At 41.3% G+C, this 27,379-nt stretch overlaps 1 protein-coding gene across 1 annotated transcript in view; it reads left to right on the top strand.

The window, feature by feature from the left end:
* Window positions 1–27,379, top strand: part of TERT (telomerase reverse transcriptase) — a 1,470,615-nt gene that overhangs the window by 91,391 nt on the left and 1,351,845 nt on the right. The window contains exon 3 of the mRNA XM_044065146.1: window positions 102–297. Within this exon, the coding sequence (XP_043921081.1) occupies window positions 102–297 (196 nt within the window). The remainder of the gene's footprint in view (window positions 1–101; window positions 298–27,379) is intronic.

The raw sequence follows: 27,379 nt of genomic DNA, 5'->3' as shown, positions 1-27,379 counted from the left end.
CCAGAGTTGTAAGGAACTAGAGAGGCAAGAAAAATGGTTTGATTTGATCCAGCTTAACAGTTTCCATTTAAGACATCAGTGTATATTTTTGTGCCCCAAAGGTCAACGCTGCGTACCTGCTGCAGAGCATCTCTTACGTGAGGAAATTCTGGCTAAATTCCTGTACTGGCTGATGAACACCTACATCATTCAACTTCTTCGATCTTTCTTCTATGTAACAGAAACCATGTTCCAAAAAAACAGGCTTTTTTTCTACAGAAAAAGTGTTTGGAGGAAATTGCAAGAAAACGGAGTCAGGTAGGATGTAATTAACTATCCTGGATACATTTTAGTCATAGTTTTCTGAGAATGACATATGTGCAGTAATTATTCATCTGGGATTTGATAGCCAAATAAGTTTACTGAGCTATGTTTTCCTACCACCAAGGATAACCTAATTTACTATTAGTCTTGTAATGTTGTTTATTTTCTTTTGTAGTAGCAGTTTTGCTGATAGAAATAGTATAGTGGAGATGATGAGCATTTTTAGTTACAGAAGATCTACTGTGATGTGTGCTGTGTAAGTTAAAACTAACTTGGATTACGTGACACTACTGATAGCTCAGATGCTCTGTTTTGTGCAGTTCTATGCCTGTCATAGACTATGAAAGAATGCTAGTAGCATAAAGTTTTAACTTAATGGCTACCATTTCATCTAATTTCTATGTGAAAAATACACCTTACCACTTTTGCATTGTCTTGTGAAACATATGGAAATGTATCTCGCTATGATGAATGTATACAGCATTTTATTACTTTGTAATCAGAATTCCAGGACTGATGAAGTGTCGTGATCATTTGATGTGTTAATTTTGTTTTGTCTTTTATTTACAAGTTGCATTTGTAAAGCAGTAAAATAAATCCTTAGTAGCCTTATTTTCTTTTTAGTTGGAGCATTTTAATGCTTTTGAAGTGTATCTTGAATATTGAAAGTGCACCAGCTGGCATTCTAAATTTGTCTGGACTAAAAATACTACAGAAGGTAATGGTATAAGCTGTTGCCTACCTTGTGTATCAGCAGGTTGCACAATTACCTTTGATATAAGGAAGATCAAAATGCTGTGGGTTCTGTCTCTGCTAGATGCTTGGAGCCATGTTATACTGACACTGTGGTGTGATATTAGATGGGTACTGCATGCCTAGGGTACCATCTTTTAGTTGAGGTGTTAATCTAAGGTCTCATCTGATTAGTTTGATGGTAGTTTGCATGGCTGTCAAAAGATGCCTTGTATGTACTTTGTAATTCACTCCCCCGACTCTTGGGATTTCTGTCTGCAGAACCCTGTCAGCTAGCTCCAATAACCCCATCTCTTTCCTTCCCCCTCTAGGCCTGCTGGTGGTCTCCCTGCCCTACCAGTGTTAAAGCATCTTTGGCAAAAGGGAACATTGGCTGGTGCAATTTTCAGATCTTTTTTGCCATAGTTTGGTCAGCATCTACTAGTACTCTTGTTGAGGTGTTAGTCCATTGGGCTGGCCTGAAGCTAGAGTTTACAGAAGTACGCTGTTTGTTTATTTTGCTGTATTTTGCAAATACTGAATTGTAAATGTTGAGGGTTAAAGTTAATAACTGTATCCTATTCATTTAATGCATTCAGTCCGACCTCTGGTACAACTAGTGACTTCTGAGCTTCTCAAAAACTATAAGTTGCCCATTTTTTGCTTAATTATACTATTTACTGCACTTTTTTTTGTGTTCTGCTTATTTAATCTGTATTTTAATTCTGTAAACTAAACTGCACTGTTTGTAAAGCATTTGTCTGCTTTACTGTGCCTGTTAAATTGTATTTTGTTGGTGTTTTCACTTTTTGCAAATCTTTTTTTTTGCTATTTTCACTGTTTGCAAAGTAATTGTTGCTACTTTTCACTGTTTGCAAGGCTTCTGTTCTGTTTTCCCTCCAAGTAGTCTTTTAAATAACTGATTTGTCTGCTGTTTAAAACAGTCTTTAGTGTTTGCTTGCTGTTTTTCTGCTATTTAAAACATTTTGTGTCTCACTGCTGTTTAAAACATTTTTTTAGTGTTTCTCACCTAAATTATTGTAGCTAGTAACCAGAGCATAGTCCAGATACAGGTTTGCTGCATCTGGATATGTTTATAGTAGCTGTTGTATTCTGAGCACATTTTCCAAGCCATCTTTGATTGAAAGGGGCCCTATTGCACACTTGTGAGAGAAGTGTAATAATGGAACCTGTCTGGTGAAGCGTGATTTGTCTAAGGCTTGGAGTAAGCACCCTCATTGGTTATTTTGAGTTTTTTTAAGTTTTTTTTAAGTTCTTACCTTCTGGTATTTAAGCCCTGTGTCTGAGTGGGTGAAAACTTGTTTGTGTATTGTGCAGCACAGCACATTGCCGCGCAATTGTGCATCATAGCCAGACAGATAATTTTGACAATTTTTCCCTTAGATACAGCTGTAGTTCATTAGTGTATTCCTCATCGTTAGTACACCTATGGTCTAAGAAGTATTGCTAGTGAGCTGTGACCTGTTAAACCACCGTCCAAAAGCCCTGTCAGAAATACCCATCTACAGAGCACCTACTAGATCAGTCCTGAAAGCACCCCCTTTCTGATAACAGTTCTTCAAACCTAGCATTATGGACAGTTGGACTACCCTTTTTTCTCCTGCCAGCCTTGTTGCCTTGGTTCTCCTGAGACAGTGTAACAACTGCTTCATGTACCCTGACAACCCTCTACTAATAACTCACTCTAGGACAGAGTGCGAGAGATGTATCTACACCAAGAATCTTGAATTCCTGCTCTCTTGCACTCAAAACAGTAACACTGAAGAGGTTGTCAGCTCACCCACCTTTGCTCATGCACATAGTACTATCACTCATACCCATATTACTCATCCAACACATAAATCAACATATGTGGAGGTTTTCTCAAAAAAACTTACCAAAATACCAGAGTCCTCCAAAACAAAAGACTGCTCCAACTAACACATTTCCCACAGCACCTAAGACACACAGCAACACCAGTATCTTATCTACCTAGCCCTTAAGGCATAACACTCAAAAAACAAATTTTCTTGTCATTTGAGACTCCATAGTGAGACAAATGCCCACTCACCAGGTTAGATAAGGAGAAAGTCACAGTTAGCTGCCTGTCCGGTGCCAGGATTCATCGGATCACATGAGATCTCTCGGCAGCAAGTGCCATTATGACTCTGTCATAGCTCATGTTGATGTGAACCACCCAAGACATACCTCACTGGACTATATGAAGAGAGACATGACTGAGCTGTCCGAGTATGTGTCCCAGGCAGGTATGTCTCTAGCTTTGAGCATCATCTTAACCTCACCTAGAATTATGCCAAAGTATAAATAAAAAATGATCGATTCCAATAATTGGCTTAGTTTTTTGTGTCATTCAAAGAGGATCCAGTTTCTATCATCCTGGGATGACAAGGTCAACAAACCTTCCTGCTTTGCTAGAGATGGTTTGCATCTGACACCACTAGGTTTTTGGCTGCTGGCAAAATCTCTTGCCTCATCCATAGTGCCTTTTTGGCAAGGTCTCTAAAACAAAATTGCGGAAGTGAAAATTGCCAACCACAACAAAATAAGGGTTATGCTGCTAAATACTAGGAGCTTAAACCAAAATCTGCACACCCTGGAAGCACTTCTTTCACTGGAAGTTTCTGTGCAGTCACAGAAACCTGGTTCAAGGCCTCAGAGAACCTTGGTCTTGCAAGGCTACAGTGCCTTACACACCTTCAGACTACAAAATGAACATGTGAGAACCAAAGGAGGTAGTGTTTTTATCTATATTAGAGATAAATTCACCTTCTGACCAGTTAGACTGGACAACTCCATGGAGTTACACCAAGTTCAGATTACTGTGGACAAGACCACCATTCAAGTCATAGCTAGCTATAAATCCCCCTCCGTGGATCATAATACACCTGAGGCCTACTTGACCAAACTGGAGTCAGTCCAAATATTGCCAAACACTCTGGTCATGGGAGATTTCAATTATCTCACCATCAACTGGGAAACCTGTTCTAGCTCTAACTCAGTAGTGCAAAAGTTCCTTGACTTTGTTAACTCAAATGCCCTGGAACAAATTGTTCAAACCCCAACAAGAGGAACAAGCATACTGGCCCTCACTAACATGACAAACAGATGCACCACTATCACTGTCTGACCCTCATTAGTTAAATCTGACCACAAATCAGTCACCTTTGACCTGGCACTAACACCAGAATGCACAGAGGGTAAAGTCAGACAAAAAACTTCACCAAATCAAACTATACCCTCCTAGGGGAAGGTATAAATCCATTCCAAGCCCCACCCCAGCTGGAATTGTTAACTACACTAAAGCTTACACTAAAGCCCTGTACAATCACTTGTATAAGTGTATAGACTCAAGCCAGAGCCCCAAGTAAAAAGGCCACCCTGGTGGACATCCAGCATCAACAAACTTTGCAACAAATGCAACAAGTTGCTGTCTAAGAAACCTAAAGTGAGGCCCCAACAGTGGAAGAGCACCCTCCTCAGTCTCAACAGGGAAATAAGACAACATGTCAAATCCTGTAAGGGTTACAATGAGAAAAACTTGGCAATCACAGCCAAGAATAACCATAAGGCCTTTTACCGCTACATATGTAACTTAAAAGGACCCAAGCATGTGCCGAACTAGTGACTAATGGTATCACGCACACTGATCCTGCATAGATACCAAACTTTCTAGCGGACAGATATGTCAAAAATTTCACTCCCTTATCCCCTCCAAACTTATCACAAACCTTGCTCCCAACTCCCCCCCCCAACCTTACATATCTGAAGAGCAGGTCTTTAAAGCCTTGTCTAAGGCAAAAAACACTGCCTCTGTGGGACCAGATGGCATTGCAGGTTGTCTTCTAAACAAAGTAAAACATGAACTGGCATCACCATTAAGTACCCTATTCGATCACAGCTTAACCACAGGCTTTGTTCCTGCAGAATGGAGAAGAGCAATGGTAATTCCTCTTCACAAAGGTGGCTTAGCAACAGACTCAGGAAATTATAGACCCATATGTCTGACCAGCTTCATCTGTAAATCCATGGAACGTATCGTCATGGACCTCATAAATAAAGACATAGGTGATCTCCAAACCATGGATCCGAGCCAATTTGGCTGCGTCAAGAGCAGATTCTGCCTGTTAAACCAGGTGGATTTCTTCAAAAATGTGGCCAGGGGCATTGACGAGGGCAGATTGTGCACACAGCATACCTCGACTTGGCAAAGGCCTTTGACACAATCCCACACTCTGGTATCACCAATAAACTTAGCAAACGGAATGTAAACAATTTTGTTGTAAGACGGGTTGCCATCTGGCTCACAAACTGGTCACACACTATTAAAGTGGGAGACTCCACATCAACCAGCAGACCTGTCATCAATGGGGTGCTACAAGGGTCAGTGATGGCCCCTACTGTTTGGTATGTATTACTTAGACGTTCAGGCCAAAACTAAGGGGTTGTGGCTGACGAGGTTTGCGGATGACTGCAAACTGGCTGCAATTATGGACTCCCCAAATGATGTCAGTATAATTCAAGAGGGTCTTAAGCAGACCAATGACTGGTGTCTTAGTCACAATCTCAAACCGAATGCAAAGAAATGCATCAGTGTGAAATTGTTCTATTTCGCCATTCATTCTTACAGATGGTTTCAGAGCCAATCCTCAGCTCTGAGTTGGCCTACTACAAAGCTCGAGGTCTTCTGACAGCTCGAGGCCAAGTCTCCCTGTCCCATGATGCACCTATAGTTACCTCAGATCGAGTTTGCCGCTGCAACAGATTGGAGGTTTCCATGCACAGCTCGGGCCAGTATAGCTTTTCTATAAAACTTTCAAATTTTTTTCTCTTTTATTAATAGCTGTTAGTCATTGCTAGCTATAACTTAGATCTTTATAGCTTTAAAGTCTCTTTGTCCCTTTGGCCTTTGTTTTTTTTTTTTGTTTATAGGCCTTTACTATCCCTTCCCTTATTGGTGTGCCTTATATAGATAATTAGTATAGTGTTTTACAAGCATTTATAGATAGTTAAAACTCATTGACAGAGGACTGTTAAAATCTTCATTTCAGGAATCTTTGAGTGACCAGGATAAATCTAGCCAGTCTCCCAAGTCTTCAAAGTTTTCTAAGACTTTATCTACTGATGTGACAAAATCTATAAAACCGTCGACGTCGGCTCCACAGTCTCTGAAGTATTAGTCTCCCATTTTCCAGTTGGTACCACTCTCCATACAGTCATCTCTGTCCTCGATCAGCCTATCCAATTTGGATGTGGATCGTGTGGTGCAGAAGTTGCTTCAGGCTCCGGCGTTTGCTAAATTTTTATCGGCTCTGACCCAAGTGGTTTCAGAACCGAAGACTGTTATGCAATCAACGTCTTTTCCTCCTCTGAGCCATACCGGTTTTTCAGAGCTGGAGGAGTTGGACCTGATGATTGTTGAGCCTTCAGTGCCGACTTCTGCTCCAGTGCCATCGGTTCCGTTTACTCAGACTTCCTCGGTGCCCATCGAGGAGTCTAGGAGCCGACATTATCTGGTCTAGTCCAGGGAGGATAGTCGGACTGACCTGTTGGTTCCGACTTTGCCTTTCGGGGCTTCAGCTCAGATGAGTTTGGCTCCTACCTCTGGTTTGGAGCCTACTGTTCCAGTGGTGAGGGGATTGGTTGTTTCTTCGGATCCAGCGGTCCCTTCTCATCGGATCAGAGGTGCCTTTGAAGCCATGAGGAGAGTGATGTCCCCCAGGACATCTACAACTTCAGGTCCAACTACCTCCTCCCCAAAAGCGCCTGTGTCCACTTCTGCCTCACAGATCCCTTTGAAGCGTAGAGACCCTGAGCCTCAGGAAGCCCCACTGGGTGGCCCTTGCTCTTCCGAGACCTCACCAGAAGTTCCCACTGATGAGGTAACCAGGAAGAGAATTTGCAAGAGGAAGCACCTAGACTCGCTGCAGGAGTCTCTCACCTCTGATACAGACTTAGATGAATCAGAAGGGTCCCCACGGTCCCTCTCTGAAGATGTCTCATTTGCAGAGATATTAGAAATCCTTAACAGAGGGGTGGCTGGAAGTCAACCAACCCTACTGAAGATGGGCGTGGGAGTCTCCGGACACCATGGAGCCTCTCCATAGGAGGCCCAATACATTTATTTCTGCCCCTCAGCACAAGTCCTTTCTCACTAAGGGAGTGCCAGTTGATGCCATGGCGGTGGCGGCAGCCATCAAAAAGGAGATGTCAGAAACTTCTTCCTCTATCCATCCTCCTAACAGAGACTCTAGGATCATGGATAGATACGGGAAGCGCACGTACAGTTTAGCGACTTTTGCCATGCATTCACTGAACTATCTCACACATTTTACAAGACTGCAAAGAGACCTCCTAAAAGAGCTTGGAGATGCTCTTCAAGGTTTGGTAGCTGCAGGAGCTTCAGACAAAGTTGCCTCCCAGCTTACTATCTTCAATTCCATAGTGAACTCGTCCATGCGTCTCATCTCATATGCAGCTGATGGAACGAGTATGGCAGTGGGTACAGGACTTGCTCTTAGGAGGCACTCCTGGATGCGCTTGTGTTCCTTCGTGGAGCCCCGTAAGTCATCCTTTGTCAACACCCCTTTTGATGGCTCGTCCCTTTTCGGGCCCAAAGTTAAGGAAAGTTTGACAAGGTTTGAGCAGGAAGGAAAGACTCTGTCTGCCATCGAAGTCCATTTTTCCACCCCTACTAAACCCTACCCCAAGAGTCAAAAGGAAGGAAAGATATGGTTCTGAAAAGTCCAAGGAGCCTTTCTGGACACACGTGGTGAACTCCCCTCCAGGGACATTGGAGGGGGCAATAATGGAAGACGCCGTCCTCGCAGCAGAGGGGATCTGCAAAACCAGGGTGACAGAGACCAGTTCTTTGGAAAGCCCTACCAGTGCTCCTGAAAGGAGGCCCGACTGTCCTGCTTTGGAGGCAGTCAGGAGTCGCTTATCTTTGTATCCAGATGCCTGGCTCAAAATAACAAATGATAACTGGGTCCAAAGTATATTTTCCAAAGGATATTTCATTCCCTTCGCCATTCCCCCTCCATTGACAACAATAATCCTGGATGTTCCACCCAGTTACAGGGAACAAGCAACAGTAGAGGGCCAAACAATGATAAGAAAAAGAGTCTTCCAATCAGTCCCAGCAGACCAGACAGGATCTGGAACTTACTCAAGATTCTTTTTAGTTCAAAAAAAGACAGGGGACTGGAGATCTAGTTTGGACCTCAGCAGACTAAAGAGATCTGTCAAGAAAGAGAAGTTCTGGATGGTCACGCTTCAGTCGATACTTCCCTTCTTAGGGAAAGACAATTGGATGTGCTCAATAGATCTACAGGATGCATACTACCATATAATTATGGCCAGACCATCCAGGGATCATCTGTGCTTCCGGCTGGGATCCAGTCATTACCAGTTTCGAGCCCTGCTCTTTGGTCTCACTACCGCCACCAGAGTGTTCACCAAATGTATGGCAGTGGTCATGGCTCACCTGAGACGTTTAGGATTCCAGGTGTTTCCATACTTAGACGATTGGCTCCTCACCGCCACCACCAGGCATCAGCTAATACAAGCCAGGGACACCACTCTTACTCTTTGCAATCATCTGGGCATTACCATAAATTCAGAAAAATCTCCCTTGTCGCCATCACAACATATTGTTTTTATTGGAGCAGAATTGGACACCACCACCACCACCACTTTAAAACTTCCAGCAGAAAGAGTTTTACTACTTCATCAGCAAGTCCAGAACATCATATCCAGAGACAAGGATCCAGCATCAGAAGTGCTAAAGTTGTTAGGCATGATGGCAGCTGCAATAATAACAATACTGTTGTGTCGCATGCACATGGGGATTCTACAATGGCTGCTATTTGCTCAATGGTCTTATCAAGAGATCCCAATGTCTCATCTCATAATTGTAACAAACACATGCAAAAAGGATCCTTGGTGGTGGTTGACCTCTCTTCAAGTAACGATAGGTCGTCCTTTTATCCTACACTCACCAGCGGCCACAGTGACCACAGATGCTTCTCTGATAGGGTTGGGGGGCATTTTCAGGGAAGAACAGCCCAAGGCACATGAACTGAACAAGAGACAAATCTGCATATCAATGTCCTGGAGATGAGATGGTACTTTTGGTATTGCAGTATTTCAGGACTCTCCTCCTCTGGGGACAATTGCAATTCAGACAAACAACATGACAGTGGTCTGGTACTTGAACAAACAAGGAGGAACCGGGTCCTATCCCCTTTGTCACGAGGTCCTAAGAGGATGGCAATGGGCTATATCCACCCAGCGCTTTCTGATAGCAATGCACATCCCAGGGAAATCCGATGTGATTGCAGTCAAACTGAGCAGGGCAATTTTATTGCCTCATGAGTGGTCCCCACGAAAAAGAGATAGCTGAGAGAATATTCCACAGGTGGAGCCAGCCTTGCTGTGACCTTTTTGCTTCCCACATGAACACAAAATGCAGAAGCGACTTTGCCCTGATTCCCTCCTCCGGGAGATTCCACAAGGGATGCACTCATACACGATTGGCCTCCGGGTCTCCTTTATGCATTCCCACCAATTACCTTGATACCCAAAGTATTACAGAAAGCAAAAGCCCTGGGAAGGACCATCATTCTAATTGTCCCTCATTGGCCTCATCAGATTTAGTTCCCCTTCCTTCGATTTCATCTGTTGGAAGAGCTTTGGATTCTGGACCCAGTTCCAGACCTTCTGACGCATTCGTCGGGGGCTCTTCATCCCTCACGTCAGTCCCTAAAATAGACCGCTTGGCTGCTCCAATTCCCAACATAGCCAGGTTCCATAATCTTTCATACGAAACGTAGCATATTTTAATATCTTCCCATAAATCTTCTACTAGGAAGTTGTACCTTAGCAAATGGAGGAGATTTTCTACATGGGCTTCTCAGAATAACATTGATCCCTTCCAAACCCCCATTTAGTCTATATTAGAATTTTTGACTATGCTTTTCAACAAAGGAGCTGCGGCAGCTACAGTTCGGGTACATCTTGCCACCATCTCTAATTTTCACCTTGGCTTTAAAGGATTGAACATTATGTCACACAAGCTATCCAAAGCCTTTCTCCAAGGGACCTTCCACCTCAGACCACCAGTGAAATCCCCTTATACCCTATGGAACCTAAATGTTATGCTTTCATGCATTATTCTCCCACCTTTCAAGCCAGCTTCCTCATGTGATTTTAAATTTTTGTCTTGGAAGACTATCTTTTTAGTAGCCATCACGTCTGCCAATAGAGTGTCAGAGCTACAGGCCGAACAAATCCTTCATTTTTACCTAAAGTTTGTACTGAAGCTAACCTTAACCAAATCATTGATTTACCAGTGTTTTTCCCCAAACACACCAACAACTTGGAGTATATGCTGCACAAGCTTGTTGTTCAAAGACAGCTCAGATTCTACCTGGATAGAACCAAAGAATTCAGAAAATCAGAACAACTTTTTGTTTCATTTTCAGATTCTACGAAAGGTATGCCAGTGGCTAAAACAACACTATCTAAATGGTTATCTGATTGCATCACCTTCACTTATTCAGCTGCCAATTTACCTTTACAACACAAAATTAAGGCGCATTCTACCAGAGCAGTGCATCCTCTGCTTTTTCTGCTAGGCTTCCTATAGACAATATTTGTGCAGCAGCTACTTGGCCAAGACCTCTCATACCTTTATCACTCATTACAGAGTTAAGGCCTCCAGGGACAGGGCCTCCTTTAGTTCTACTGTCCTGAAAAACATACTCCCGTGAGCCACCGGAGAAAGATGGTGCTTGGGATGCTACCCATCTCTAAGAATAAACGGCGAGATAGAACAACTTCACATAAAGAAGTATTGTACTCATCATAACATTCCATGTGAGTTGTTCATCTTGCCTTTATTCTTACTTTCCACCCTCCTACTCCCTCCAGGGTTTTTCGAGGACCGAGATACAAGTTTTATCATGGTTGCTCAGTCTTTCTATGGATTTTCCCTAAAAAAGTGACAGAATGGCACATGGTATTGTTAGATGCAGCAAACAAGATCTGAGGTAACTCAAGGTGCATCATGGGATAGGGACTTGGCCTCGAGCTGTCTGAAGACCTCGAGCTTTGTAGTGGGCCGACCCAGAGCCGAGGATCGGCTCCGAATCCATCTGTAAGAATGAAGGCGAGATGAACTACTCACATGGAACAATGTCCCTTCACACTATCAAATTAACAGTGTCCCTTCACACTATCAAATTAATAATAATAACCTGTGTACCTACGAAGTGGTAAGAGATCTGGGATCACAAGTAGTTTTTAACTTTGACCACCATGTGTTTACTGTAGTAAGGAAGGCTTTCTACATAGCATAATTGATTAGCAAAGGCATCACCTCTAGAGCAAAGGAGGTTATAACCCCTTTATACACGTCACTAATCAGGCCCATAATTGAGTATAATGCCCTTTTCTGCATGTACTGTACAAAGCACCTGCAGCAAGTGGAGAGACCTTAGAGGTTTCTAACTAAAAAAATCAAAGGACTCCAGCACATGCCTTACACAGACTGACTAAAGTCCCTGTCACTATACTCTGTATCGTATAGGGTTCTTATTGGAGACTTATGCCTGGCTTAAAGAACAATCTCTGACCCAAATGTAATGAATTTTACTGCACATCCGTAAGTCAAACTGGACTAGAGCTGCCCATTTCAGGGACTTAAATATGGCCTGCGAATTGAATAAGACATGACATGCTGGAGGGCCAGATTTGTCATCCAGCGACTGCCACTTCTTTGGAATAAGCAGCCAATTCATGTGAAGCAGAGCACCTCTGTGACACTGTTGAAAAGGAACCTGGATGATTGGATGGGGCACCATAAATTCTTAAAGGGGATAGCACCCACAGCCCTCCTGGACATGGGCAGTCATTACTAAATACAGTCCTGGGTATTGACTAGAGTATCTATGATATTACATTGAGATGAAATGGAAGCCTGAAATGACATCCGAGTCGATGGCATAACATTAGTGCTCCAGTCTCAGGCCCATTTGAGATTTTCCCTCTTATAATGCACCAGTGTCTAAAGATATCTTGGATTTCATTTGCCACCATTGTGTCAAGATGCAGATCTTTTCATATAAGCTAAATGCTCTACCTTGCTTTCTCCAGAATTGTATTTCTCTGTTATACCTTGTTAAGAGTTATTAGAATTAAACTTTAGGCATTTTGCCACTTTTAGCAGTTTTTCTCTCTCAGTGGTCTAAATTTAGACCATTTTTTCTCCATCTTCTTCCCATTGGGTGTTGCTACTATTTAAAAAAAAAAAAAAAAAAACTTTTTCTTCCAGATAGTATTCTGTGTGATCTCTTCAATCTTTTAGCTGTATATGGGTTTGTTATTTGTTAAGTAGTCAGTTATCTGTTTTTAGATGCTACCATTGTATGGTTGCTGTTGTACTCATTGTGTGTTCCTTCTTAGGTACCAGTGATGGAAAAGGATAAAGAAAGGAATTTTACAAAGTGCTTCATGTGCAGACAGAGACTATCATTTTGTAGGATATTTCATGTAGGCAATCAGCTGGGCAAGTGTTTGAAAATGAATCTTATCAGATCCCTTCTCGACCTTCCTTCTTTGCCATTGTTGAGCTCCTTCAAGTTCTACAGGAATATATTTGATGTGGACCTGGATCAACTAATGAGCAACTTTCTCAAGATTCAGATTGCGATGGGAGTCATACCTTCTCTTTTAGCTCTGAAGGCAGTTGGTGCAAGTTCTGTGCCCCCCATTACTAGCTCTCTTTCCCTGTTGTGCTTTTCAGCTCCAGTGGTTTGAGAGCCGGTCTTCAACCCATGGCCTGTACCCTTAGAGCCAACCCTCACTCCCAGTGTCAATCCTTGGAATATTGGATCCAATGCACTTGACCCCAATACCTTTGGTGCTGGAGCAGCCTCAGGTTGGGGAATTTCAGAATGAGGCTTTGGCACCTTCTGTATTGCTCCTTTGGTGGTGGTGGTTTGGAGCTATACTGCTTGTGAAATAATTGTCTTAAATCTGCTTGTGAGGTATAAAATACCTCTGCAGATACTTCCATGGAAAAATCCTAAAACTTCTAGATTTTGTCATTTACTTGGGAACCATACACAAATTTTCCCATTGGTTCTTTGTTTGTATATTACCTTTCTACTCTCCTTTCCCACTCTTTTGTAATAGTTCTTATAGTTATCATGCATCATTTTATCCTGGTCTAGACCCAACTATAAACTCCAACCAGGGCTGGTCTTTCATTTAATACTTCTGCATCCCTTTCTCTTTGTCTATACTGTGTTATCAATCCCTGGTAGAGAAGGCAGTCTCCAACTCACAGTCCTAACTTCTGTTTGGCCTCATCTCACTCTGACTTTTCTGTCCCCAGTTATTTGCTCCCAATACCGTGGTTCCTTTGCTGATTTAAGTTCATAGGAGGTTACTAGGCTAATGGCCCTAGGGCCTTTACAAGCCTAACCATGTAATAATCCAAGTACCTTTATTGACCGTAGTTAGATGGTCATTCTTAGCAGAGCGATTCTGTGATCAGCACTGACTGCCCCTGCCCATGAGGGACATAGGTGCCACTCCTGGGGTGAATTTACAGTCATCCATCCAGTTGTCAAGGTTGTGCTTGAATCGGGTCATTGAGGAGCTCTGCTTCACATGAAGTGGAAGCTTATTCTGGAGGAGCAGCAATCAGTGGGAGATGTATCTGTTTCTCCAACATGTTCCGTTAATGTCACAGGCTAGGTTGATATCCCTGTAGTGAGTTATTCTTGTCCATTTGATTTGCGGATGTGCAACATTTCCATTAGGGCAGGTTCTGAGGCTGCTTTGTAGGTCAGGCACAGGTCACCTCTCAGCAGCCTGTATGATACAGAGTACAGTCACAGGGCTTTCAGTCTTTCCATGTATGTCATGTTTTGGAGGCTCTGGATTCTCTTGGGTAGAAACCTCTGTGGTCTCTCCAGTTGCTGCAGGTGTCTGGTGAGGTACATACAGAATGGAGCATTGTACTCAATTAGAGGTCTGATAAGGGTCCATCCAGTACAGTAGAGATATAACCTCCCTGGTCTTGGATGCGATGCCCTTATTTATGAGATGCACAATATAGAGTGCTTTTCTTACCACTCTGGACACATGGTAATCGAAGTTTAGATTGCTATCAACCTGTGTTCCCATGTCTCGCACCACTGAGTTTGAGCTTAGAGGGGTGCTATCTGTTTCATAATTAGCAGGGGCTACCTCTTTGCCAAAGGGGGTAATGAGGCATTTTTTTCTGCTTTAAGTTTTAGTCCGTGAGTTTGGCAGCAGTCATATGTCTGTGTCAGCCCTTTCTGTAATATGTTTACAGCCTTGGGGGATTCTATGATTGCACCCAGTTTATAGTCATCTGCAGATTTGGTAAGCTACAGGTCATCTATCTTCACCTGGAGTTCAGAGAAATAGATTCCAAATAGTAGAGAGCCCAGCACAGATCCCTGTGGTACCCTACTGGTAACAGGTCTACTGGTGGAGGTGGACTCCTCAACTTTGACAGTGTGCGTTCTGTTGATGAGCCAGTTTGCAAATTATCTAGTAATGTATGGGTTAATCCCCAGCTGGGAGAGTTTCTCTATGATGCCTGAATGGAGGATTGTGCCAAAGGCCTTGGCTAAATCAAGATAGGTTGTATATACTGTTTTGCCCTCATTCAGGGCTTTGGTGACATTCTCAAAGGAGTCCACTTGGTTTAATAAGCAAAATCTACCCTTGATGAAACCAAATTGGCCTGAGTGAAGGTATTGAAGGTCACTTATGTCCTTATGGATAAGGACCATGATGATTCTTTCCATGGCCTTGCAGAGAAGGCTGGTTAGGCTTCTGGACTGATAGTTCACAGGGTCAGTTGATGGGCCCCCTTTGTGCAAGGGGATTACTGTTGCTGTTCTCCACTCTGTCAGGACAAAGCCAGTTCTCAGGCTATGGTTAAAGAGAGTGTCGAGTAATTCCAGTAGGTCTTGTTTTTGATTTAGTAAGCAGCCTGGGATGTTATCTGGTCCCACAGAGGCCATGTTTTTGGCCTTGAAGAGTGCTTGTATGACCTGCTCTTTGGGGATACTTGGTAGAGGACTGGTGTCAGGAATGCTTTGGGGTATGTCTGTTAGGAACAGTGGGGGTGAAGTTATTGCCAAATCTGTCAGCTAGCAGATTGGCAATTTCCTTAGATTTAGTGTGAGTGGTACCTTCCACTATAAGCTTGGCACGCAAGCTTGAGCATTCCCTTTAAGGTTTTGGAAGTAGCTAACAAATGCCTTATGATTTTCTTTTGCTAGGGATGCTAATTTAGACTCATAGCTAGCCTTGGAGGACTTAACAAGATATCTGAATTGCTTGTTCAAGCTGTGGAGGATATTCTTCCTATGTTGAGTAAGTTCCCTCCTGTTCTTAGATATCAGTTACTTTCTTTTGTTGTATACCTTATTTATAGTTTCAGTCCACCAGGGTGTCTTGTTTTTCCGGGAAGACAGGGTGTTGTTCCTGTTGTGTACAGCCGAGTCAATGCATTTAAGTAGCTGTATAGGGCATTTGTGTATTCCTCTACATAGAAGTTATTGTTGGCAGGGGCTTTGAAACTTTTATACCATGGGAAAAATTTTTCTTTTTTTTTTTTTACTCCTGTGAGGGTGTCATGTTTGATCTTTACTTCAAACAAGACAAATTTATGGTCTGACCTTACCAGGAAGGACAACATACAGGGGGTAGTGCAGTGATCCCCCCATGTTGGTGAGCACTAGGTCCAAGATATTTAAGCCCCTTTTAGGGTTGCGGACCAACTGTTCCAGGTCATTTGAATTAACAAAGTCCAGGAACCTCGTAGTGATCATATTTATGCTCATGTAAGTTGCCCATTTGATGGAAGGATAGTTGAAATCCCCCATGACCAAGGTGTTTGACTGCATGCTGAGTGACTCTAGCAAGTCCAGGTAGGCGGTGTGATTCTCCTGATTCATGGTAGGAGACCTACAGCTAGTGATGTTGTGGAGGGTTATCTTTACATATAGTTAATTGGACCTCAAGTAGCTCAAGAGAGTTGTACTGTTTCACCAGTCTTGTGGTGTATTTGGATTTAATGAAGATGGATACACCTCCACCTCTGGTTCTTTCACACTTGTTTTTGTGTCTGAACGTATGAAAGCCATTGTAGCTTTGTACAGCTGGGGTGCTGTCAGCGGCCTTGAACCAAGTCTCTCAGTGACTGCTCAAACGTCAGCATCTTCCAAGGTGAGGAGTGCTTCCAGGGAGTGCACTTTACTGTTTAAGCTCCCAACATTAAGCAGCATGACCTTGAGTTTGTCTTTAGTGGATTTCTGTACATTGGAAATTTGTTGTTTGGACATTGCCTAAAAAAGGCACTATGGGAAATGCAAGTGTCTTTGCCAGTATCCGAAAGGCTTGAGGAAAGAGGTGGCAAAGCAGCGTGGACTGTTGACCATGTCTTCCCAGGCAGGCAAATACTAGATCCCCCTGAAGTGACACCAGAAGCTAAGCCAGTTATTGAAATCAATCATTTTTTGTTTGTATTGTGGCATCATCCTAGGTGAAGGTAGAATGCTGCTTAGGGCTAGGGACATACCTGCCTAGGACACATAATCCGAGAGTTCGGTCATGTCTGTCTTCAGATAGTCCAGAGAGGTACATCTGAAGCCATTTACACCAGCATGTAATATGGCAGAGTCATAATGGTACTTATTGATGGATCCTGGCACCTGACAGGCAGCTAACCGTGACCTTCTCCTTGGTCATCCTGGTGAGGGAGACATCTGTGTGTCTCACTATTGAGTCGCCTGTGTTCAGAACATTTGGTTTTGAGGTGTTTTGCTTTAGGGGCTTAATTGTTGAGACACTGATGTGTAGTGGTGGATTCTGTTTGTGTACCAGTATGTGTCTGTCTGCGTTTGGGAGGTCTTTGGTCTTTTGTTAGGCTGTTAGTGAGTACCTCATCCTTTCTTCAGTAAATTCCAGATCCTCTTGCTTATGGTCTGTGCTCCTGCTTGTAGTAATCCCTTTTGGTAAGAATCTCCTTTCTCCATGGCTTTGTTCTCAAAATATTTTCTGCTGCTTTTCACGTGTAACATTCTGTATGCTTGTTGCTATTCTTCTTGGATATCTACGTCCAAAATCCTACTCTGCCTTATTTTGTGAGCTTCCTCCCTGTTTTAATAATAATTGTTTCCACTTTGATTTGTAGTCTCCTGCTTGGGTTATGTATATGAATCTTAACTATGAAGATGTAAAGTATCCCTTCAAATCTTGCAATCCTAAACCACTTTGTTGTATGGGAAGAAACAACTTTTCCCACTCAGTTTTTGCCATCTTTCCCTCCCAAATGAATTCCTTCAATTCCTTATTAATCATCGTCCCCAACTTTTCTTATTAGTATTAGTTTAAGGGTGTGCACACTTATGCAACCAGCTATTGTACGTTTTTTATTTTTTATATTTTTCCCCTAACAGATTTGTTTGTTTTTCAATTGAATTGTACAGGTTATAGGTCCCATTAAAGGTGGGAAAAGATTTGAAATGATTTATTGTGGTCTCATTGTATTATATCGCAAAAAAACTGGCATTTTAACAGGGGTGTGTGTACACTTTACATATCCACTGTGTGTGTGTGTGTGTGTGTGAATATATATATTTATATATATATATATATATATATATATATATATATATATATATCTATCTATATATATATACATATATATATATATATATATATATATATACATACATATATATATATATATATATATATATATATATATATACATACATACATCTATATATATATATATATATATATATATATATATATATATATATATATATACACACACACACACACACACACACACACACACATATATATATATATATATATATATATATATATATATATATATATATATATAAATGTGTGTGTGTGTGTGTAAAAAAAAGTTTTCTTTTCACCTTTTTGGCACCTATTTGACCTTGACTCGCTTTTATGTTCCTTTGAACAGTACTTTGGTAGAAAGCTGCTGCTGTTGTAGTTGTTAATATCCTTTCTTGTTGTTGCTGTTGAATAAGAAGTGTTTATCATTATAATGGAGAAACTCGTCAATTTTAAGAAGTATATGGGCCATGGCCACAAAATTCCAAACTTGGATGCTCTCGTTAAATGCATGTATTGTTTAGGGGCCTCCACTTAAATGAAGAGTGTTCAGTTTGCATCTCTTTTGGTACTAGGGCTTTAACAGAGAGAAAAAATAAGTTTGTACTTAAGGGGCTTTTCCTTGCTACAGTGAGAGAAGTTTTCTTTCCAAATTTTTCTTCTTCTTCGTCTTCCCCTGCTTTGAAGAAATTTTTATATAAGACTGGTGGTGAGAAGACTTCTGAAAAGTCTAATGACAAGAACAAGTACAGGCATAAGGAGCCTAAGAAGCTTTCTCCCGATGATTTGGGTTCCAAAGATCCAGCACCAAAGTTACAGAAGCCCCCCAATGCCTGTTACTGTTGAATCCCACACTCCTACTCCCAAAGTCACCGTTCTCATCAGAAGTGGTATCTTCAGGCTCTGATCACCTTTCCTTCAAGAAATATCCTTTCATAGGATGTCCATACCCCCTTCCACTGCTTTGCCCTTGAGATTGGTGCAGTCCTCCAGACGCCCAAGCCCATCTGAACAGGACACTAGCAGAATGATGAGGAAGTTCCTCGAGAACTAGAGCCAGCTGTGGGTTTAGCCAGCTCAGACCACTGTCAAAATTTATTTCCTTGGTCCATCCTCTCATCAAATTGTAACTCCTTCCCTAATATCAACCTTTGATTCAGGTTTGTCTGTGTCTGATCTTTGGACTTCAGTGAATCTCGGAGCCAAGGAGTCGGAGCTGAGGGGTTAAGATCGACCCTGAAGTTGTCAGAGCCATTCCTTTCCCTCATTGCATCAGTACTGGATAGCTAAGCACTGGCATCAGCCTCTGAGCTGAGTTGGACTGGCTATTTGGGCCAGCCTGTGTTGGAGTCCTTGCATCTGACCAGGATGGCTTCATGGATTGTTTTAGCTCCAGCTTTTAAGGCCTTTGAAAGTCTGCTGTCTGAATGTAGAGAGCAGACTTCCATTCCCTGCTCAGATCCGCCATTGCCCCACAGAGTTCTCTGAGTCCTTGTTCTCCACATTCTGCCATGTCAGGGCAGTCCTCCCCTCAGGGTCTTGAGAAAGTCCATGTAGTGGACTCCCCATTGCCTTCGGAGTCCTCCCCTGACCATCCTATTGGAGAGGGTTACTGGAAGTGTTCATGCAAGAGGAGGCACATAGTCTCCCCACAGGAGTCTCTGATAGGGGTTACTGATTTTGATAAAGGGTAGGAGGTTTCCCAGATCCCCCTCTCAAGGACATTTCCTTCAGTGAGATTCTAGAACTTCAAAATCCCCCTTCCAGGAGGAATTCAGTATTCCTTGAGGCCTTTGGGGCTGGCCAGTCTACCTGTTGGGAGGTCCCTCCCATGAACAGTTTGGTTGATCTGGTTTTGAAGTAGGCATGGAATGAAGGAAGCGGATGTAGTTAAACCCATCCCTTGGAAGCCATATAAGATATCCGTGTCCCATAAATACTGTTCCTTTTGGAGTAAGGGTTCCACAGTAGACGAAGTGGTGGTGATGGCTGCTACCAAGAAGTAACTTGCTGAGGAGAGCTCTGCTGTCAGTTCCCCTAACAGAGAGTCCAGACTTTGGACAAGATTGGGATGCAGGTATATGCTTTAGTGAACTTTGATTTCAAGTTGCTGAATTATCTAGCTTATGTAACATGTTTTCAGAGGGATTTGACTAAGGAACTATCCAAATACCTTTCTGCATCTTTATCTGCTGAGGAGAGGAAAGCTGTTGACATCAGTTGACCACCCATCAGTCCTTGTTGAATATGTCAATACACCTTTTATCAAATACAGCCTTTGGCACATTGAGAACAGCAGACACATGTATAGCTTTCAGATGACACACCTGGATGTACTTCTGCAACTTAGCGGAACACTTCAAAATGCCCTTTATTAATATTGTCTGAGATGGGTCTACCTGTTTTGGGCCAAAAGTTAAAGAGAAGCTGTCCAAAAGCAAGCAGGAGGGCAAAACCGTGCCTGCCTTTGGGATATGGTTTTCTAGCCCACCAGAGGACTTTCTTCCAGAAGGGAGAGAAGAAACTGTGGTTCTGTAAATCTTAAGGTTTTGCACTGAACATGTCTGTGATTACTCCCCTCTCTGCCTATCATAGTGGATGTCACCCCTACTGCATAGATGAACTGCAGAATCAGGGTCTTTTTCCTATAGACCTTTGATATTTTCCTGAATGGTTGCCCAACTACTGTATTCTGAAGGCACTTTTGTGGTGCTTATCCCTGCACCCCTTGGCCTGGACATCCATCACTTGAGATGTATGGGTGCCAAGGATTATAATTGATTTTACATGATTTCCTTTCTTTCTCAACCCCCATATGCAGGAAAACCTCCTGATGTGCCATCCTCTCAGCTGAACGCAGTGGCACTAGAAATGAAAAAGCTACTAGACAAGCAAGTTATCCAGGAGGTACCACCAGACCAGCACAGATCTGTAGCTTACTCATGGCTATTTCTGGTGCCATAGAAAAACAGGAGACCTCAGGCTTATTCTGGGCAGAAGTATTTGAACAGATGAAATTCCAGGTGGTCATAGTATAGTCCATCTTGTTGTTGTTGAGGAAGGATGATTGAATATGCTCAGGAGACCTCCAGGATGCATATTGCTAGATAAAGATAGACATACACTCCAGGAGGTTTCTCCACTTCTGACTTGGGAGCCAGTCACTTCCAGTTCAGATTCTTGCCTTTTGGTCCCACCACAGCCCTCCAGATATTCAAGTGCATGGCAGTGGTTGTCTCTCATCTCATTTTGCAGGGGTTCTAAGTGTTCTGATATCTGGACCACTGGTTCTTAACTGCCCCCACCAGAAATCTTCTTCTTTGACAGGGACTCCTTACTCCACCTTTGCGCACAGCTAGGAATAACTGTCAGCATGGCCAAGTCCAAGATTCAACCAGTTCAAATGAAAGAATTCATTGGAATCTAACTGGATACCAAGTCACAAATAGCTAGACTAGCAAAATCCAAGATTCTAATGCTTCAGCAACAAGCAGTAGTGTTACTCTTACATCAGAAACCACCAGCAAGGTTCATTTTACTTCTTTTCAGCTCAATAGCAACTGCCATTACTATAGTCCCTCTGGACAGGTTTTATATGAGGGTCCTACAGAGGACCCTTGCAGTTCAGTGGTCAATGAGATGTCCACCCATGAATTTTCCAGTGTCCCTCATGAAAATTTGCAAGACTCATATTCAGTGATGGCTAGACAGTTGGCTCTTGGGGCTGACCTTTTGATCTCCCTTCTCCCCTGGCCACAATGACCATGGATGCTTATCAGCTAGGGTGGGGGACTGTTTTTGGAAAGGCTGTCCAAGGCATGTGGTCCTCTTCAGTGGCTAGTCTTCACATCAGTATTCTGGAGATGAGGGCATTCCTCCTAGTTTTACAGGCCTTTCAGGACTTCCTCCCCTGAGTTGTGATCTCCATCCGAACGGACAGTATGCCAGTGGTGTGATGCATCAACAAACAATGAGGAACACAATTTTACTCATTGTGCAAGAGGCTGTGAGGGTTTAGCAGTGGATAATGCCTTCTCACCACTTTCTGATAGCAGCACACTTACAAAAGATGTCCACTAGTAAGTAGATCTGTCCTCCTTCCTCATGAGTAGTCCCTCACTCTGGTAGTGGCAGGTAAGATGTTGAGCTGCTGGTGCTGTGTTGTGACCTATTTGCCCTAGTCCTGCCAGCAGTAAATGTAGCAGGTAATTTTCTCTAATCTGCCAAGAAGGGGAGCTCCTCAGGATTGCTCTGATTCACACTTGCACTTGGTCTTCTTAATGCCTGTCCGCCCACTCCTCTCAACCCAAAGTTTCTGCAGAAAGCAGTGTGGAGCAAAGCTACAGTGATACTAGAGATGCTCCATATCTGCAAGTCTAACTCCTTGTGCATTACTTGGTCGAAAGGCCTAAATCTAATATGTAACTTCAACAATATCTGCTGGAGAGACAGGTTTGTCTCGCAGAGGCTGCCCAATCTCTGGAACAGACTTCCCATACACTTCAAACAGAGTACCTCGCTGACCCTCTTCAAGCGCAATCTTGATGAGTGGATGGGAAGCAAATTTATCCCAGGGGTTCCACCTGTATCCCTCATTGAAAGGGGTGACAGGTGCTGAGTGAAGTTTCTTTTTTGGGGATAAACTCTTGGCTAGGCTTATAAGGGCCCAAGGCCATTAGCCTAGTAACCTACTGTGATCCTATATTCATTGCTTCCTTCTTGCCTTGACAAGTGTCATTTTCTTTCCTCTGGTCTCATCAGATTCACCAATTGTGAGTGCCGAATCCTGCACCAGGTCTTCTCTCTCACCCCTCTTGGAAACTTCACCTAGTCATAGAAGCTCTGAAGTTGACTGCATGGTTTCTCCAGTTCTAATGATGGTTAAGACCGTCTTTTCATCCCAAGTTGTACACATTCTAACTTCATCAAAGAAACATTTGACATGGAAGATTTACAAATTCAAATGGAAAAGATTTTTGATTTGTCTTCCAGTAGGAATATAGACCCTTTTCATTTCTTCTCCTGGCTAGCTTAGACTTTTTGGCTTCTCTTTTTTATAGCGGTTCTTTTCACTCTACTATCAAAGTCCACTTGGCAGCAATCTCCATTGTTTGCATTGAGGAAAATTGGTCATTCATTGCTTCATTGAAATTGTCTAAGGCCTTCTTAAGGGCACCTTCCTGCTGTGACCCCCCCCCCCCCCCTTTAGAGATCCTGTTCCTCCTTGGGATGTTACTATTCTTCTCTAAGCTTTAATGAGATCCCTTTTTGAACTTGCATCCACAGTTGATTTGAAATACCTTTCCCGGAAAACTGTGATTTTGGTAGTAGTTACTTCTACACGAAGAGTATCGGAATTTCATGACCTTTCCTGTAAAGCTCCTAATTTGGTTTTTCACAAGGATAAGCCACTTTGAGAACAAACCCACCCCTTCTCCTTAAGGTGGTTTCTGAATCATCTCTCAACCAGCCTGTCAATCTTCCTGTACTCTTTCCCCATTTTGCCAATAAAGGGGAGTACAAGCTACATATTATGGATGACCATTGTCAACTTATATTTTGCTTGCATTATACTAAACAAATCAGAATGACTGACCAGTATTGTGTCCTTTTCTTCAGCAAAACTGGGTAAAGGAGTATGCAAGGTAACTCTTTATTGCTGGCTATCTGTGTGAATCTTCCATGTCCGCAAAGAGAACGGATTGTCTTTGCTTGCATTTCTTTAAGGCTCACTCTGCCAGGTAAGTTGCTACTTCTACTGCCTTTTTCTGCACAGTACCAACTGATGACATTTGTGCTGCAGCTACTTGGCAAATGTCCAAATGTCATATCTCACTATAAATTGGATTTACAGTCCAGGTCTAGAGCTTCCTTTGGTTCAGCTACCTTGCAAATTTCCTTCCATGAGACTTCCTAAGATTTATGGTAACTGATGACTCTGTCCCATTACCATAATGATACATCTGTGTTGTCTGCCTCTGTCCTTCCTGAACTTCATTCCTTCCTTACGGATGTCATATTTCATTATTTCTGGAGTGAGTGCACTTATTACTCCATGGTTTGGTCATGCACTTTTTAAGTTCTACATTCAGAATTATTGCCCTTTTGCAAATATTTACTATGGTAATAGTATAACAGGTTTGTTATAAGGTATGTGAAATTTAAACAAACCAAGGAACCACAAATAGGCGAAAAAAACTCTCAGAGCCCCAAGAAGTAAATGTTAGCGCTTTCGTTTACTGACATAAGAAAACTTCCTCAAAGTACAAACAACACTGCTTCATTAAATACAAACAATTAATTACATCACCAACACCTAAATTAAGTTCCATGCTCACATTTAAAGAGTTACAGAAATATATAAAATGCTAAATAAAACCATTTCAACACATGAAATGCAAGCTTTAACTTGAACATCCCAAATAAATAAAAATTAAACATTATATCATTTCCAAGAGTGCATAAATTATTCGCTAAAAGCAAACTTTTAAATGATATAAATGCATCAATATATCAATAAAAATAATTGTATAACTTAGAAAATCAGAATTCATCTTTCAAGGGATTTCAATTTAAGGATACATTTAATGGAAAGAAAGTTGTTGAGGCCCGGGAGTGCATGTGCATTGAGCCTTAATTGCCAAGCCAACTCTTTCTCATCCAACCTTAAAAACCAGGGTCCCCCCTAAAATTCTCTCCTATTTTAATATTTGACATGGTTTTATTTAGCATTTTATATATTTCTTTAACTATTTCTTTAAATGTGTGCATGTAACTTAATTTAGGTGTTGGTGATGTAATTAATTGTTTGTATTTAATGAAGCAGTGTTGTTTGTACTTTGTCTGAGGAAGTTTGCTAATGTCAGTAAACGAAAGCGCTAACATTTACTTCTTGTGGCTCTGAGAGTTTTTTTCGCCTATTTGTGGTTCCTTGTTATAAGGTATGGACAAACTCTATCTGTGGTATTGGCTACTAGGAGAGAAATTATGGGTAAGAGGTGGAGCCTGAGCCTTGGATCCAAAGTCTGACAGTGGCCAAAGAAGGATCCTAATTAGATGCATTAACCCATCCTTTGAGAAAGGACTGAAGCAGAGAACACGGATCTGTCATTATGGTATGTACATAACTTTTGTTTAAGTCTCTTCCTACATATCCTTAGGTAGCATAATAGAATTATTTTCGGTACAAACACCTAAATAGGTTCATAGATTATTACTAGGCTAACTGCCCTTGTGGGCCATTTTAAGTCTAGCCAATTGCCCTATGGAAGAATCAAACTCTGTACTGTGTGTTTGTAAGGTAAACACCTTAACCGTTATACCAACCTCCCAACCTACTACTACTTACCATGTCCTCTTAAGTATGGGTGTTGCTGAACTAATTTGTGTGTGGGAACATAGTTTACTGTTATAGCCTTTGTTATATCTTCATTTATTTTATATGCTGAAGAACATGAAACTGTCTCAAAATGTTCCACAACACTGAAATAGCCTTTTCTGGATTTACCCAATACAAAATATCTGCAAATAATGCTATTTTTCTGGGTACCATAGCAGTTATACCCTTGAATTTATGATTCATGAGTCCCTTATTTTCACTGCCAGTGGCTCTAGGTATAAGGCAGATAATAAAAAGTTCCACCCCTACCTGTTTCTTCTTTTCAAACATAACTTGTCAGAAAGGAACCTCCTTACCTTTATTTTTGCTTTTGACTACTCGTATATCTTTATTTACCCAATTATTCTATCAGGAAATGAAAATGCTGCCATTGCCCTTCTCGTAAAATCATAACTAACGCTATTGAATACCTTCTATGCATCAAGACACACTGACAATAATGGGATCTTCATGCACTCTGCATCATTGCTGTGTTAATGTTGTCAAATGTTTGCCTTATTTGAACAAAACCACACTGATTTCTATCTACCAGTTTTGACTACACCTTAGCCATTCTCTTAACTATTATAGACTTAAATGATTTATAATCACAGTTCAGAACTGAAACTGGTGTATATAAAGTTGGATTAAAATGGGTCTTTGCCTTCTTTGAGTAGTACAGCCACTAAAGCTTTCTTCCAATGCTGGTACTGTCCCCCCTTTTTAAATATTTTTATTTTATTAAAAAATTAAAAATATTGTTTAGTATATGCATCTGCACACACATATATGTATATTTGTATGTGTATATATATATATATATATATATATATATATATATATATATATTATATATATAAAACAAAATAACTCTGAAACTTGAAGAACTATAACACTATAAAAGAAAAAACTTCAAAAAACTCACTATATGATACTGAAAAAATCAAACTAAGAGCCTGAAAATGCGCTTCATCCAGTTTAATGTGCTGGACTTCCTTAGAATGTAATATTACACCAAGATTCTCCTATAAATAGCACATATGAATTCTATGACATCATAAAATTCCGGCCAGTGTAGAACTAAATTTTAAATTCAAACAACCATGTTAAAGGTGAATACTTATGAATAATGCATGTAAACTAATGTCATTATATAGGAATAATATGGAGCAGATAGAAAACAAATATGTTAGGACTAGTTAATAGTATAATAATATATTACTAGTAAAAAATAGAGTTCACAAATAGAGAGTACCACTAAAGTAAATGAGTAGACTTTTAACTGCGCCATTTTAAAACACATCTGATGTTTAAATGTTAATTCAAGCCCGGTGGGGTCTCAGCGTTTAACAGCAATTGCCATCTCAGTTCCTTTACTTCCAAAAGAGTGTCTTTATCTCCAAAGAACAGAGGGACATAATCCAGAACCAAAAATTTAAACTGATCAACAGTATTACATGTACTATTGTGTCTGGCTAGTGCATAACTATAATTAGCTTTTCTAATTGCACCAAAATGTTCTTTAATTCTTGTACTCAGTCTTCTAATAGTCTTACCTACATAGAAGGCTGAGCAAGAAATACAAACTGCGGCATAAACAACATAAATAGATTTACAATCAAAATAATGGTTAAAAGAAACAGTAAAATTATTATGCTTAAAGGTGTAGGAAACTCCTGTATTAATCCATTTACAAGAAATGCAGCTACCACAAGTGAACATCCCTTTGTTGGAAACAGTTTGAGGGGAAGTAATTAAAAGAGGGGGTCTCTATTCTCAAATAACAAACGTAGGGGTTTGAATTTTTTGTGTGAAAAAATAGGGTAAGTACCTAATTTTTGATTAACATCATGGCTGGAAGTTAGAATGTCCCAATTATTGAAAAAAACTTTCTTAATAGCAGCAGCATCTCTGCAAATAGGGACGGGAAATGCAGTAAAGCTATCAACTTTATTATTGTGAATATTGTTATTATTGTAGATGTTATTAGTACTCATGTTGCTAATAGACTTGAGATTAGAATGCATACTAATGGAAATATCAGACTCCAAAGTATCATCCAATACTTTAAAGGGGGGGCTAATGATATTAGAAGCCAGCCCACGTATAATAATTGGAGGAAATTTTTCGTATCTCAAATCAGTAATTTCTTTACATATTGAATGTAAAACAGATAGTGGATAGCCTCTGTTCTGTAAGAAATTGGAGAAAATAAGACATTCATTAAGGAAAGTAGCG

Source organism: Protopterus annectens, chromosome 3.part0 (assembly GCF_019279795.1).
Source record: "Protopterus annectens isolate FY-2018-M chromosome 3.part0, PAN1.0, whole genome shotgun sequence".
NCBI lineage: Eukaryota > Metazoa > Chordata > Ceratodontiformes > Protopteridae > Protopterus > Protopterus annectens.
The sequence above is the reverse complement of the archived record's forward strand: the minus strand, read 5'-3'. Positions and strand labels throughout refer to the sequence as shown.